Below are 14349 nucleotides of genomic sequence, written 5' to 3'. Positions count from 1 at the left end.
CTCCAACTGTAGTTCATACAGCTATTCATCTTCAGAGCCAGTAACAACCTCCCCCGCAGCCCAACACTTTGGGGATTTATTTTGGTTTGGTGATGAGAACAGTGGGATGGCATCTTGCCTAATTGTTACCTCCTGTGCTTGTAGTCATTTCTGTTGTCAGTGTGTCCCTTGGTCCTCATGATGTAGGACATCTTCTCCAGAAGCAGGCGGTTGTCCCTGTCGATGATGGAGAGCCGCTCCTCCTCCAGCTGTGAACAGACATGGAGCCTTTTAGGAACACCAGCCTACTTCCTGTACTATTACTATGCAGCACATTTAAGAAGATTCCTTCAATTTACATTGTCTTTGACTCAACTCACTGTGGGTTTTGACATTGCCTCATTTAAATATTAGTGAGTGCTGCTTTAGCAATCTTCACAATGACTGTGACATGTACAGACTCAGGTTTCTTTGTCTATGAACTGGAATACATTAGGAGGCAGTCAAATTGTGCTCAGAGTGGAAGTAGCAATGAGGATAAGATATCTTGTAAAATTAGGTCACTATCAAAAACTCTGATACATGAAAGTGACACTACAAAGGAAATCATAATCTTAAAAGAGATTTTTTTTTTCCCTGCTCAGAAGAAGAGGCTGTTGGACTCAGAAGAAAAGAGTATGCATTTTGTTTTAGGTTTTTAAGTTGATTGAGCTGCTGATTTGCTCAAGACGGTTTACTCAGATTTTGTTCTGTCCGTTTAAGATCTTATTACTTAATTACATAAAAACCATATAGCATAACTGTCTAGGACAAAGATGGTGGTTTAAAATGCTTCACGGTGCCTTTGTCCCATATAATCCGTAAAGAACTAGCAAAAACTGGCAGAGCCATCTTCCTCAAAACTTAGCAAAACAGTTAAAGGGTTGCAGTGACTGAGTGATTGCCAATTCAAGAAAACACAGCTTTAAAAACAGTAGCAGGAGCTTGTGACACCCTTGTGGTGCCCCCCATCCTCTCCCCAGCAAAGTGTGGAGCCAGTCTGTGCTCCCATTGTGGGATGTTGGCCCTCTTATGGAGGGAGCAGAGCAACCCCTATGCACATACTGGGGAGCCTGTATGTCAGTGCTAATCTATCCAATGGAAGCCTGAAACTGAATCAGGAAACTGTCTCTGGCTCACCCTTCCAGAACTTGCCCTGAAGGCAGAAGCAGAGTAAGAAAAAAATAAGTCCAAGCAGCCTTGTATGACTGCTTTAAGTCATACAGTAGAGCACCCAGGAGGAGGAGTGCGTCATAGGGAGTAGAGTGGGTATTCAAATTCCTGTAAACGGGAATTCTTAAGGCCATGAGCAAGCACCAGCCAGGATAAGACACAGGCTCAGAAAAGACACCAAGAGGGCCCTGCACTTCACATTCACCTTGGGTTGATTTTCTTGCAGGAGAGCTAAACTCTGAAAAGCAGTGGCCAATGTGCAGAGCCATTTTGCAAAGACTGTGGAAGAAGTTTTTGTGTTGGTTTGTTTTAGCTTCTGTCATATCATTAGCTGGATATAAACTTAAGAAACAAACAGCTCAGGGGCTAAATACCAGAGTTAACACTTTAAGCTATTAAAATGTACAGTGTGAAAATGAAGATTACAAGACAGGCAAAGAAATAGGAAATGATGGCACATTCAAAGGAACAAGATAAAATCCAGAAACCATCAACAAAGAAGACTAGACTTTAAATATATTGGACAAAGACTTAAAAAAGAATGATCCTGAATATACTCAAGGAGATAAATGAAAAAAAAAAACACAGAAAAGATTAATGAATAACAGAGAAATAATGAATAAACAATATTAGACTCTCAATAAATACACATTTTAAAAGGAACCAAATATTAAATACTTCAGTTGAAGACCAAAATAACTGATATGAAAATTTTCCTGGAAAGTTTCAATAGCAGAAGGGAGCTGGCTTCAGTGAACTTGAAGACAAGGCAATTGAAATGATTCAGTCTTAGGAGCAAGAAAAAAAAATTGAAAAAAAAGTGAAGAGAGTCTAAGGGATCCGTGGGACACCATCCAGAAAGGAGCAGAAGGAATATTTTTAAAAATGTCAGAAAACTTCCCAAATTTAATAAAAGACATGAATATGCACATTCAGAAGCCCAATGAATTCCAAATAGGATAAATTCAAAGAGAACCATGTCCAGACAATGCTACAAGAAAAAGCAACATGTTATGTACAAGGAGGTCCCAATATGATTAAGTTCTGATTTCTCATCAGAAACCATGGAGGCAAGAATACAGTGGGATGAGATATTTAAAGTGCTGAAAGAAAACAATTGCCAACTAAGAACTTTATATCTGCAAGACTTTACTTCAAAAATGATGGAGAGATTAAGACATTCCCAGATAAATAAAAGCTGAGGGAGTTCATCACCACTGGACCTGCCCTACAAGCAATGGTAAAGGTATTTCTTCAGACTGAAAGGAAAGGACACTAGACAGTGGATTAAACTAGCATGAAGAGATAAAGAACTTGGTGAAGGTAACAATATTGGTAATTATAAATGCCAGTGCTATTGTAATGTATTTTTGGTGTGTGACTCAACTTTGTACTTACTACTGGTTTTAAAATGCAAATTCACAAAGACAATGAATATATTGTACATACAATATATAAAGATATAATTTGTTACAAGTACAACAAAAAGGTGTGGGGATGGAGTGGTACAGGAACATGTTTATGTATGATATTGAAGTTAAGTTGGTATCAAATCAAACATGATTATTATAGATTTAGGATGTTAAATTTAAGCTCCTTGGTAGCTACAAAGAAAACATATGAAAAACATATACAGAAAGATATGAGAAGGGACACAAAATGGTACACTGCAAAAAAATCAAATAAATATTAAAGTTGGCATTAACAGAAAAATTGAGAAACAAAAAGTTATAACTTACAAGGATGACATAGCAAAATGACAGAAGAAAGTCCTGCATTATCAGCAGTTATTTTAAGCTGTCCAGTCAATGGCAGAGATTGGCAGAATGGATACAAAAGCTTGACCCACCTTAAATTCAAAGACAAAAGTAGGTTGAAAATGAAAGGATGAAAAAAAAATATATACCATGCAAAAAGTAAGCAAAAGAGAGCTGGGATAGCTATTCTAAGATCAGATAAAATAGACTTTAAGTAAAAAACTGTCATGAGGGACAAAGAAAGGGTCAATGCAACAAGAAGATAACAACATTTATAAATAAAACTGCACCTAATGGCAGAGGCCAAAAGTATATATAAAGCAAATATTGACAGAGTTTAAGGGAGAAATAGATGGTTCTACATTAATAGTAGAAGGCTTCATTACACCGCTTTCAACAATGGATAGATCATCTAGACAGAAGATCAATAATGAAATAGAAGACTTGAACAATATTCCAAACTAGACATGTATTGAACACTTCATCCAACAGTGGCAGGATTCACTCTCTCCTCTAGTGCATGTGGTCATTCTCCAAGATAGACCATATGTTAGGTCACAAGACAAGTCTCAAATTCAAAATTATTGAAGTAATACAATGTCTCTTCTCCAACCACAACGGAATGATGCTGGAAAGCAATAGCAGACAGAGAATTGAAAAATTCACAAATATGTGGAAATTAAATGACACACTCTTAAACTACCAATGGGTCAAAGAACAGATCACAAGTAAATTAGGAAATACCTTGAGGAAAATGGAAACAGGAACACAACATAGTAAAATTTATAGGATGCAGAAAAGGCAGTGCTAAGAGGAATATTTATAGCTCTAAATGCTTACATTAAAAAAAGATCTCAAATCAGAGACTTAGCCTCACAACCGGAGGATCTAGAAAAAGAAGAGGAAACTAAACCCAAAGTGAGCAGAAGGAAGGAATTAACAAACATTAGAACAGAGGCAAATGAAATAGAGAATTAAAAAAAAAACAATAGAGAGAACGAATGAAACCAACAGTGTGTTCTTTGAAAACAATACAATTGACAAATATTCAGCTAGATTGGCAAAGAAAAAAATAAAAGAGAGGACACACATAACTAAAATCAGAAATGAAGAGAGAGATGTTTCTAACGACCACCCTGAAATAAAAAGGACAACTGTATGCCAGTAGATTGAATAACCTAGATGAAATGGACAAATTCCTAGAAATACACAAACTACCTGCACTGACTCAAGAAAAAAATAGAAGGTCTCAACAGACTAATTACAAATAAAGAGATTGAATCTATAATTAAAAAATCTCCCAATAAAAAAGCCCAGGACCAGATGGCTTTCCTGATGAATTTTACCAAACATTCCAAGAAAAATCTACACCAATCTTGCTCAACCTCTTCCAAAAATTGAAGAGAATGGAACAATTCCTAACTCATTATATGAGACTGACATAATCCTAATACCAATGCCATCTAAAGATATCACAAGAGGAGAAAATTACAGACAAATCCTTTATAGATATAAATGTAAAAATCCTCTATAAAATGCAAGCAAACTGAATCCAACAGAACATGAAAAGAATTATACACTATGATAAAATGGGATTCATCCCAGAAGCAAGGGTCATTCAACATAAAAATCAATTAACAACATACACCACATTAATAGAATGAAGGGGAAAAACCACACGATCATTTCAATGGATGCAGAAAGGGCATTTGACAAAATCCAGAACTCCATCTTGATAAAAACCCTTAGAATACTAGGAAGAGAGGGAAACCTCCTCAACATGGTGAAGGTCATATATGAAAAATATGAAAAAACCCAGCACTAACAACATATTCAATGGTGAAGACTGAAAGCTTCCCCCCTAAGACAAGGAAGAAGACAGGAATGCCCACTGTTGCTACTGTTCTTCAACATTGCACTGGAAGTTCTAGCCAGAGCAGTTAGGCAAGAAAAAGAAATAACAGGCAACAGGCATCCAAAATGGAAAGGAAGAAATAGAACTTTTCCTCTTTGCAGATGACGTGATCTTTTTTAGAGAGAATCCTTAAAAAGCCAAAATGAAGCTACTAGAGCTGATAGATGAATTCAGCAGAGTGGCAGGGTACAAGATCAACACAACAAAAATCAGTAGTGTTTCTCTACACTAGTAATAATCAGAAAAGAAAATCAGGAAAAAAATTCCATTTACAATAGCAACTAAAAGAATCAAATATGTAGGAATAAATTTGACTATGTAAAGGACTTATACGTGAAAACCTGTAAAACATTGCTAAAAGAAATGAAAGAAGATCTAAATAAATAAAAGGACATTCTGTGTTCATGGATTGGAAGACTAAATATTGTTAAAATGCCATTTCTACCCAAAGCAATTTATAATTCAACACAGTCCCAATCAAAATCTCAATAATTGCAGAAATGGGAAACCCAATGATCAAATTTATATGGAAAGGTAGGGGGCCCTGGATGTTCAAAAACATCTTGAGAAAGAAAACAAGCACACAGAAAAAGTTGGAGGACTCACACTTCCTGATTTTAAAATGTAGTAGAAAGCTACAGTGATCAAAACAGCATGGTACAAGGACAGACATAAAGACCAATGGAACTGAATTAAGAGGTCAGAAATAAACTCTCACATCTGTGGCCAACTGATATTTGACAAGAATGCCAAAGCTACTGAATGGTGAAATAGTAGGCTCTTCAAAAAATGGTGATGGGAAAACTGGATATTCATGTGCAAAAGAATGTAGGTGGACCTATACCTCACACCATATACAAAAATTAATTCAAAATGGATCAAACACCTAAATACAAGAACAAAACCTATAAACTCCTAGAAGAAAACATAAAGAAGCTTTGTCAAGACCTTGTGTTGGCAATGATTTCTTAGACTTTACTCCAAAAGCATGAGCAACAAAAGGAATAATAGATAAATAGGACTTCATCAAAATCAAAAACTTTTGTGCATCTAAGGAATTCATCATGAAAGTAAAAAGACAACATATAGAATGGGATAAAATATTTGTTAACTACATGTCTGATAAGATTTTAATATCCAGAATATACAAAGAAATCCTACAATCAACAACAAAATGACAAGCAACCCACTTTTAAAATATATGCGAGACTTGAATAGACATTTCTCCAAAGAAGATATTCAAATGGCCAAAAGTGCATGAAAAGATATCAGCATTATTAGCCACTGAGGAAATGCAAATTAAATCCGCAATGAGATGTAATTGCACACCCATTAGACAGGCTAATATTTAAAAAAAAAAAAAAACAATGGAAAATAAGCTTTGGAGAGGAAGTGGAGAAATAGAAACTCTTGCTCATTGTTGTAGAGAAAGTAAAATGGGTCAGCCACTTGGAAAACAGTTTGGCATTTCCTCAGAAAGTTAAGTACAGAATTATTATATGACCTGGAAATCCCTCTTCTAGGGTATTTCCACATTTGAAAGGGGGCCTCAGACAGATATTTGCACACCAATGTTCATAGCACCATTATTCACAATTTCTAAAGAAGGAAGCAAACCAAGTGTCCATCAACAGATTTATGGGTAAACAAAATTCAGTATATACATATAATGGAATATTATTCAGCCATAAAAATAAATGAAATTCTGATAAATGCAACAACGTGGATGAACCTTGAAGACATCATGTTGAGTGAAATAAGTCATACTGGACAAACATTGTATGAAATGAAATGGTTGGAATGGACAAATTCATAATCAAAAACAACAATTCAGGTTGCTAGGAGCTGAGGTGGCAGTAGGGAATGGGGAGTTAATACTTAATTGGTGTGGAGTTTCTGCTTGTGGTGATGGAAAAGTTTGGTAATGGACAGTGATGATGGTAGCACAACATTGTGAATGTAATTAGTACACTGAATTATATATATTTGAATTTGGTTAAAAGGGCAAATTTTAGGCCATATATATATATATATATATATATATATATATATATATAAATAAAATTTTAAAAAACCACAGGAGTGAGACAGAAGACAATGGCGACATAGAAAGGAGTGGAAGCTAGTTTGTCCCCCCTGGAACAACTAATAAACAACCAGGAACAGCTAGTAAATAATATGGAATAACTGCAGGGGGACAAACGTGACTTCCCACTCATCATACACCAACATGAATTGGGAGGAATGCCCAAGATCGCAGCATAAAATCTGTAAGTATAAACTGTGGACCGAGCCAGTATCCCCCTCTCTCCATGGCCCAAACTGCAGGCCTCGTGGGGCTAGAGAGCAGCATTCTTCCAGCAAGCAAATATAGCTCAGCTGAGCTCCAACTGGGGTTTTAATTAACAAATGTGGACTGCTCAATACAAGCTACGAATCCCCAACAAGCAGACAGAGGCTTTTGGTGACAACTGACCTTGGAGAGATGGAGGGTGGTCATGGACTGGCCCTGAAGCGGGCTTTCTGTCCATTTTCCGGCTCAGTGGAGAAAGCCTCAGCCATTTTCCGTTCCCAGTGCTCTGACCCAGACAAGGGTGGAGATAGCACAGGCAGAGACTATTCAAAAGTAAATGACCTTTCCCTAGGGAGTGTATCTTCCCTAAGATGAAGAAGGTGATGCCAAGCTCTACTATCCACCTTCCATTCATAACCAGACCTCAAAGCCTGGGGGAAAATAACCATGGGCCACACCTCCTTACAGCAGTCAGGAGCTATAGACTGACAGGTGCCACCTGTTGGGCAGAAAAACACAGTGACTTGAGGCCTCACAGCGTGTACCAATCTTCTAAGACACCCTCAGGGAAACCAGATACTCTTCCTTCCTTCCAAGACCTGAGCCCATACTGGTCTGGGAAAACCTGATTTGGGGAACCAAGGAAACCAGATGCCTAGACAACAGAAAACTACAACCTACACTGAGAAAAATGAAGTTATGGCCCAGTCAAAGGAACAAACTTACAACTGAGATACAGAAATTTAAAGAACTAATGATAAATAAATTCAAAAAGTTTAGGGAAGATATGGCAAAGGAGATGAAGCATATAATGAAAACACTGGGCATACATAAGCTAGAAATCGAAAGTTTGAAAAAACAACTGGCAGAATCTATGGAAATGAAAGTCACAACATAAGAGATGAAAGACACAATAGAAACACACAACAGCAGATCTCAAGACGCAGAAGGAAACACTCAGGGACTGGAGAACAAGGCACCTGAAAGCCTGTACACAAAAGAACAGATAGAGAAAAGAATGGAAAAATATGAGTAACATCTCTGGGAATTTAAGGACGAAATGAAATGCAGGAATGTACATGTCATTGATGTCCCAGAAGGAGAAGAGAAGGGAAAAGGGGCAGAAGCAATAATAGAGGAAATAATCAATGAAAATTTCCCATCTCTTATGAAAGACATAACATTACAGATCCAAGAAGCGTAGTGTACCCCAAACAGAATAGATCTGAATGGGCCTACCCCAAAACATTTAATAATCAGATTATCAAATGTCAAAGATAATGAGAGAATCCTGAAAGCAGCAAGAGAAAAGCGATCTATCACATACAAAGGAAGCTTGATAAGACTATGTGCAAGGATTTCTTGATAGAAACCATGGAGGCAAGAAGGAAGTGGGGTGATATATTTAAGATACTGAAAGAGAAAGACCACCAATCAAGAATCCTATATCTGGCAAAACTGTCCTTCAAATATGAGGGAGAGCTTAAAATATTCTCTGACAGACAATGACAGAGTTTGTGAACAAGATACCTGCCTTACAGGAAACACTAAAGGAAGCACTGCAGACAGAAAGGAAAAGACAGGAGTGAGAGGTCTGGAAAACAATTTTTGGAGATAGTAGCACAGCAATGTGGGTACACTGAACAAAGATGACTGTGTATATGGTTGAAAGAGGAAGGTTAGGACCATGTGGGACACCAGAAGGAAAGAGGAAAGATAAAGACTGGGACTGTATAACTCAGTGAAACATAGGGTGCTCAATGATTGTAATAAAAGGTGCAAATATGTTTTTACATGAGGTAGAACAAATGAATGTCAACATTGCAAGGTGTTAAAAATAGGGTGGGATTGGGGGAAAATGCAATCAATGCAAACTAGAGACTATAACAGAAACATCATATTATGCTTCCTTTAATGTAACAAAGGCAATATACCAAGCTAAATGCATTTGGGGAGGCATAGGGGAAGGGTTGGGACTCCTGACATTGGTGATATTGTTTGACTCTTTATTCTACTTTATTTTAATGCTATCTTTTCTTTTGCTGCTTTCTAGCTGTCATTTTCTCTCTCTCTCTCTTTTTTCTTTTTCTTTTGTCCCTCTACCTTCTTTGACTCTTCCTCCTTCTTTGTGAAAGAGATGGAGATGTCCTTATATAGATAGTGGCAACGGTGCTGAATACATAAATACATGACTATACAGGGAACCAATGATTGTTGACTTAGTTTGGAATGTATGATGTCTGAACAAAACAGTCTTAAAAAAAACGGGTTGATGAAGGAAACTTGAGGGCACTATATTGAGTGAAATAAGACAGACACATAAGGACAAATATTGCAGGGTCTCACTTATATGAACTAATTATAATATGTAAACTCAAAGAAAAGATGGGAATGTATAAAACAGTGAACCTTGTGGTGGACAATGTCCATGATTAACAAATATTAGAGTCTCTTTCATGAACTAGAACAAATGTATGACACTGTAACTAGAAGTTAATAATAGAGGAGCATATAGGAAAAAATATATATACCTATTGCAAACTATATACTACAGTTAATAGTATTTTAACATTCTTTCATCAACAGTAACAAATGTAATATACCAAAACTATGAATCAATAATGGAGGGGTGGTGGGGGTGGTTAGGGGGATGGGAGGATTTGAGTTTCCTTTTTTTGTCTTTATTTCTTTTCTGGAGTAATGAAAATGTTCTAAATTGAAAAAAAAAATTAATTGTGATGGTTGCACAGCTGTATGATGGTACCATGGGCAATTGATTGTACTGTTTGGATCTTTGGATAATTGTATTGTATGTGAACAATCTCAATAACCCCCCCCAAAAAACCATAGGAATGTAAACATAGTGAACCCTAAGGTAACATATGGACTATAGTTAATTGCATAATTATAATAATATTGCTTCATCACTTATTAAAAAGGTACCACACACTAATGCAAACTGTTAATAATAGGGAAAACTGGATGTTTTGGGGGATGTATATGGGACCTCTATATTTTCTGCATGATTTTTCTGTAAGCCTGCAACTTCTCTAATTAAAAAAAATATTTAAAAATTCCCTCAAACCACATGGCCTGTTGCTTTTGGGGGCATCGCTATCAGCACAGCTATGCAATTCTTAGATGGCCTCAACTTCAAGAAATAATATTCTGAAATGGTCAAGAAATGGTCAGGTTTGAATGAATGATGCCAATTACTCTATATAAATTGCCACTGTTCATTTCTTCCCTCCTACCACCTTGTTTTCCTCAGAGACATGCTGGGTTTAACATGAAAACTAGAGGAAGATCTTTGGTGCAATTACCACTCAGCTCTATTCGGTGTAATGTGAGGTTAATTGGTTGCCTAGATTGCGTTTTACCTTTGATGAATGACTTGTTTACGCCATCCTGCCCTGCCTTTTCCATTTTCCTGGGTTTTTCAGCTGACATTTTCTAGTTAGCTATTCAATTAACTTAGAAATAGAACTGAAAGGATACCTTCAGCTTCTTGAGTTTCAGGTGAAGGTGGCGGAACATCGGCGGGGCGTGGGTGTCCACCAGCGGCCTGGCATTCTGGACCTAGGGCACACAGCCAACAGCTGACCCAAAGGGCAATTTTGACAAGTAATTAAAGTGAGTTTAGACTGTGCAGTTTCGGAGTTACCAGCTTTGTGGACATTTATAGATCATTATTCAGGTTGTCAAAGATTCCAAATCAGCCTATGGCAGAAACTTCTGCAAAAGGCTCAAGGTTTGATTCAGAACCAGAATATCCCCAGGGGGAAACCATGCATTCATCAGAAATGAGCCTACATTGTCATTTAAAAGTGGAGAATTAAGTGCGTGTAGAATAAGCATTCGTTAAACACTAACTGCCAGGTGACATTTCTATTCTGCGCTCTATTGCCAAGAGACCTTTCATATAGTGAACAATGTCCCTGTATCCACCTCACTTTGAATTCTGAGCCTCCAGCAATACTTTCAAGATGAGTGCTGTAAACAATGATTAACTGTAAAATAATCCCTACAGAGATTCCTATTAGAAATTTTACAAAAAAGGGAAGAAATTTATATTTCAATAGGTGATAGATTACATACACAAGGGCTATGTGTATCACTATTTCCAATAAACAAGATTCTCTCTATATTTTAGATATTTACTTATAGATTATTAACTACCAGGGCTTTTTTTTAGCTAATAATCTGAAAACTACAGCATTAGGAACCTCTACCAGATAAGGAATAAGTCCAAAGTAGGTCATAGTGATAATGTAAGCATCATGCATTCCGGGAACTCAACATCCACGCCAGCAGGGTGGTAATGGCACACAGTGACTGTGAGGATGCAAGGGAGATGGGTACAGAGAGGGCGAAAGGGACTAGAGGGTAAAAGGCTTTGTATAAACACTAAGGAATTGGACCTTGGCTCCCAGAGTGAAAGTGAACCCCTGAAAAGTTGAAGCAGAGGAGTGATGTGATCAAACACACTTTTAGAGTCCACTTCTGTCACTGAGGGTGTGGAAGAAAACAAGCCTGGAGGCAGGGAGACCAGAGGAAGCTAGGGCAGTAATCGGGGGGAGGAAGGACGAGTGGCAACGGGCTGGAGAGCAGAGGCTGTGCAAACAGTGGGTGGGAGACAGAGCCAATGACAGGCTTGGTCCACTGGCAGTGTGTGTCTGTTGGCAATGACCATGAACAGGGAAGTAAGGGGCAGTCAATGGTTCCCAGGCTTCCAGTTTTGATACCTGGTGATGCCAAGGTAGGAATAAAGGTGGACAAGATTTAGGGGATAGCTCAGTGAGCTCTGTGTTTGACATGCTTAATCTGAGGTGACTACATGGAGATAATCAAGAAGGCAAGTTAGTTCAGGCTGCAGATAAAGATTTGAGACCCATTACTGCTATTTAAAAATACAACACTAGCACTTGTTGTTGACCAACTTCTTTTAAACATCCTGTTCTACTTGATGTTACTTCTTGTCTATTATGAACATCAAGTGAGAGAGAAGAGAGCTTTTCCTTACAGTAAAATGCCAGTTCCTAAATGTAGAAAGAGTGATGAGACTGAAAAATCACCATTTTGTCACCATCATAGCAAAGATTGATTTGGGCAAAAATCATCAGTGGATGTTAAATCTTGTAGGGGAAAGTGAGATAGTCTTAAGGTGTCTCCCAACAGCATGCTTATTAGTTGCAAAATCTTGACTGAACAATCAAAATTAACACTATCAATTAGAGGCAGATGTACATGGCATGGCATGTCTCCTGAAAAGGACATGACATCATTTTAGCTGTATTTCAGTCAGGGATACAAAATCTGCATTTAATTATGAGGAAGTGTCAATTAAACCCAATTTGTGAAACATTCTGTAAAATAGCAACCCATATTCTTCAATACACTAAAAAGTGTATTTGATCACATCACTCATCTGCTTCCACATGAGCAAGAATTAAACTTTGCATTTGAGCCTTTATACATTTTGGGGTCCATTTGTCACAGCATCTTGCATAATTTTAAATAATAATGAGGATCAAGGCCTTTAATATACTGGGGGAAAGTTATTTCCAATCTAGAATTTTATACCAAACTTACTAGCAAGAGTAATGATAGAATAAAAGCATTTTTAACAAACAGATGAAAACAAACAAAACCTCTCCTGTACCTGTTCTTGGAAGGCTGTTGCAGGATTGCTTCATCATATAAAGATGTAAACCAAGACACAGGAAGACGAAGTTTCTAGGAAAATGATGTTCAACACAAGAGACCAACAAAAGGAACTACCTGGACCTCCGCTCACCAAGGCCAGAGCGCAGGGGTCCAGGCTGGAGCAGGAGGATGGAGGTTGCAGAAAGGAATTCTCCAGGGGGAGAACTGGAACCAAAGGATTATTTGATGTGTTTGAGTATTTGAGAATTTGTTGATAAGCATTTGATATCTGATGGAACATTTGGGGGATAACATAGGTATGAATATGTAGAAAACTAAAGAAACTATGAAAACAAGGCAATTATTTACTCTGACAAGAAATGGTATGAGAAAGGAATCATAATTCACAACTTGACTCAATAATAAATGATATTTAAATAGTCATTATAATGTCAATACTGGCTATTGATTTAATAAAAAAATGTTTTATATCTATGTCAAGAAGATATGGCAATGTAAGCATATTCTTTTGAAATATGGAGGTAAACCCCAAGAGAAAGTGTTTAAAGAGTGGGACACTGTGACCTCTAGGATGGAAATTTGGAGTGGGAAATGAGTAAGGATGGCCTTCTGCTTTCCACTAAAGTGTTTTGGTGTTATTTGCGTGTGTGCGTGTTTTTTTAGTGTGCTTAGATTACTTTGACAAAAATTAAAATTAATTGAAAAATTATCTAATGGAAAGGATCCAGTTGAGAGAGAGATAAATTTAAAAGAGAGAGAAAGAAAATCACTGTTCTTAGGATTCCCAAGAAAGCCAGAGGAGATGGAATCCAGAGCACGGGAGTGTGATCGTTGACTCAGCAGGAGAGTAAATTATCAGCCAGGCCTGGGAGATTGTGGGCGTCTTGTGAGTCCATTTGAGGTCAGCCATCATGGATGATTAGGACTGGAAACAGTTACTCTGCAGTGTGACTTTCTCCAGCATTCTCCGCTGCTCAGGTGCAGGCACCGAAAAAATAAGTTGTTTGTTTTCTCTCAGAGTTTTGTTTTTGTTTTCTATCAGAGTTTTGCCAAAGGAGTGTGAATGACACAGAGGGGCACAGGGTTTTGTAATATTGACAACAGCATTATTGCAACGAGGGATCACAGAAAATGTAACCAGATAGGAGAGGGTCGAAGAAAAGAGAGAGCTGATGATTTGGGAGAAAGTAGAGGGCAAAGGACTGGCGGTCTCGATGAAGTCAAGGAAAGGTCCCAAGGGGAGTGAATGAACCAACAAGCTGTAAAGAGGGAAGGCTTGCAGTCAGTGTGGAAAGTCTGAATGACAATTTTGGAGACAGTGTAATTATGGATTATGCCAAAGTGTGAAGGTGGCAGTGGTTGGTGAGGTGGAATGGAGGAGGTCATTGGATTAGAGGTCAAAGAACTGAGAGACCAGGGACATGGGTGGGTCTACGTTTTTCTCAACTCTCCACTCCTTTCCCCTCACAACTCCTGCTGTTCCTTCCAGTCTCAACTTGAAAGCTGCTTCCTTCCTTGACTCTTCA

At 37.7% G+C, this 14349-nt stretch overlaps 1 protein-coding gene across 3 annotated transcripts in view; it reads right to left on the bottom strand.

Annotated features, from left to right (window-relative positions):
• CFAP97D2 (CFAP97 domain containing 2) overlaps positions 1-14349 on the bottom strand; it is a 42971-nt gene that overhangs the window by 15208 nt on the left and 13414 nt on the right. For 2 of the 3 annotated variants that reach the window (XM_037807626.1, XM_037807627.1), the window contains exons 2-3: positions 10655-10735; positions 130-248 (exon numbers count right to left, since the gene is read on the bottom strand). In XM_037807626.1, the coding sequence (XP_037663554.1) occupies positions 130-248; positions 10655-10735 (200 nt within the window). The remainder of the gene's footprint in view (positions 1-129; positions 249-10654; positions 10736-14349) is intronic. The other variant, XM_037807628.1, reaches the window with a different exon arrangement.

The sequence above is a fragment of the Choloepus didactylus genome, chromosome 17, assembly GCF_015220235.1.
Source record: "Choloepus didactylus isolate mChoDid1 chromosome 17, mChoDid1.pri, whole genome shotgun sequence".
Taxonomy (NCBI): domain Eukaryota; kingdom Metazoa; phylum Chordata; class Mammalia; order Pilosa; family Megalonychidae; genus Choloepus; species Choloepus didactylus.
The sequence above is the reverse complement of the archived record's forward strand: the minus strand, read 5'-3'. Positions and strand labels throughout refer to the sequence as shown.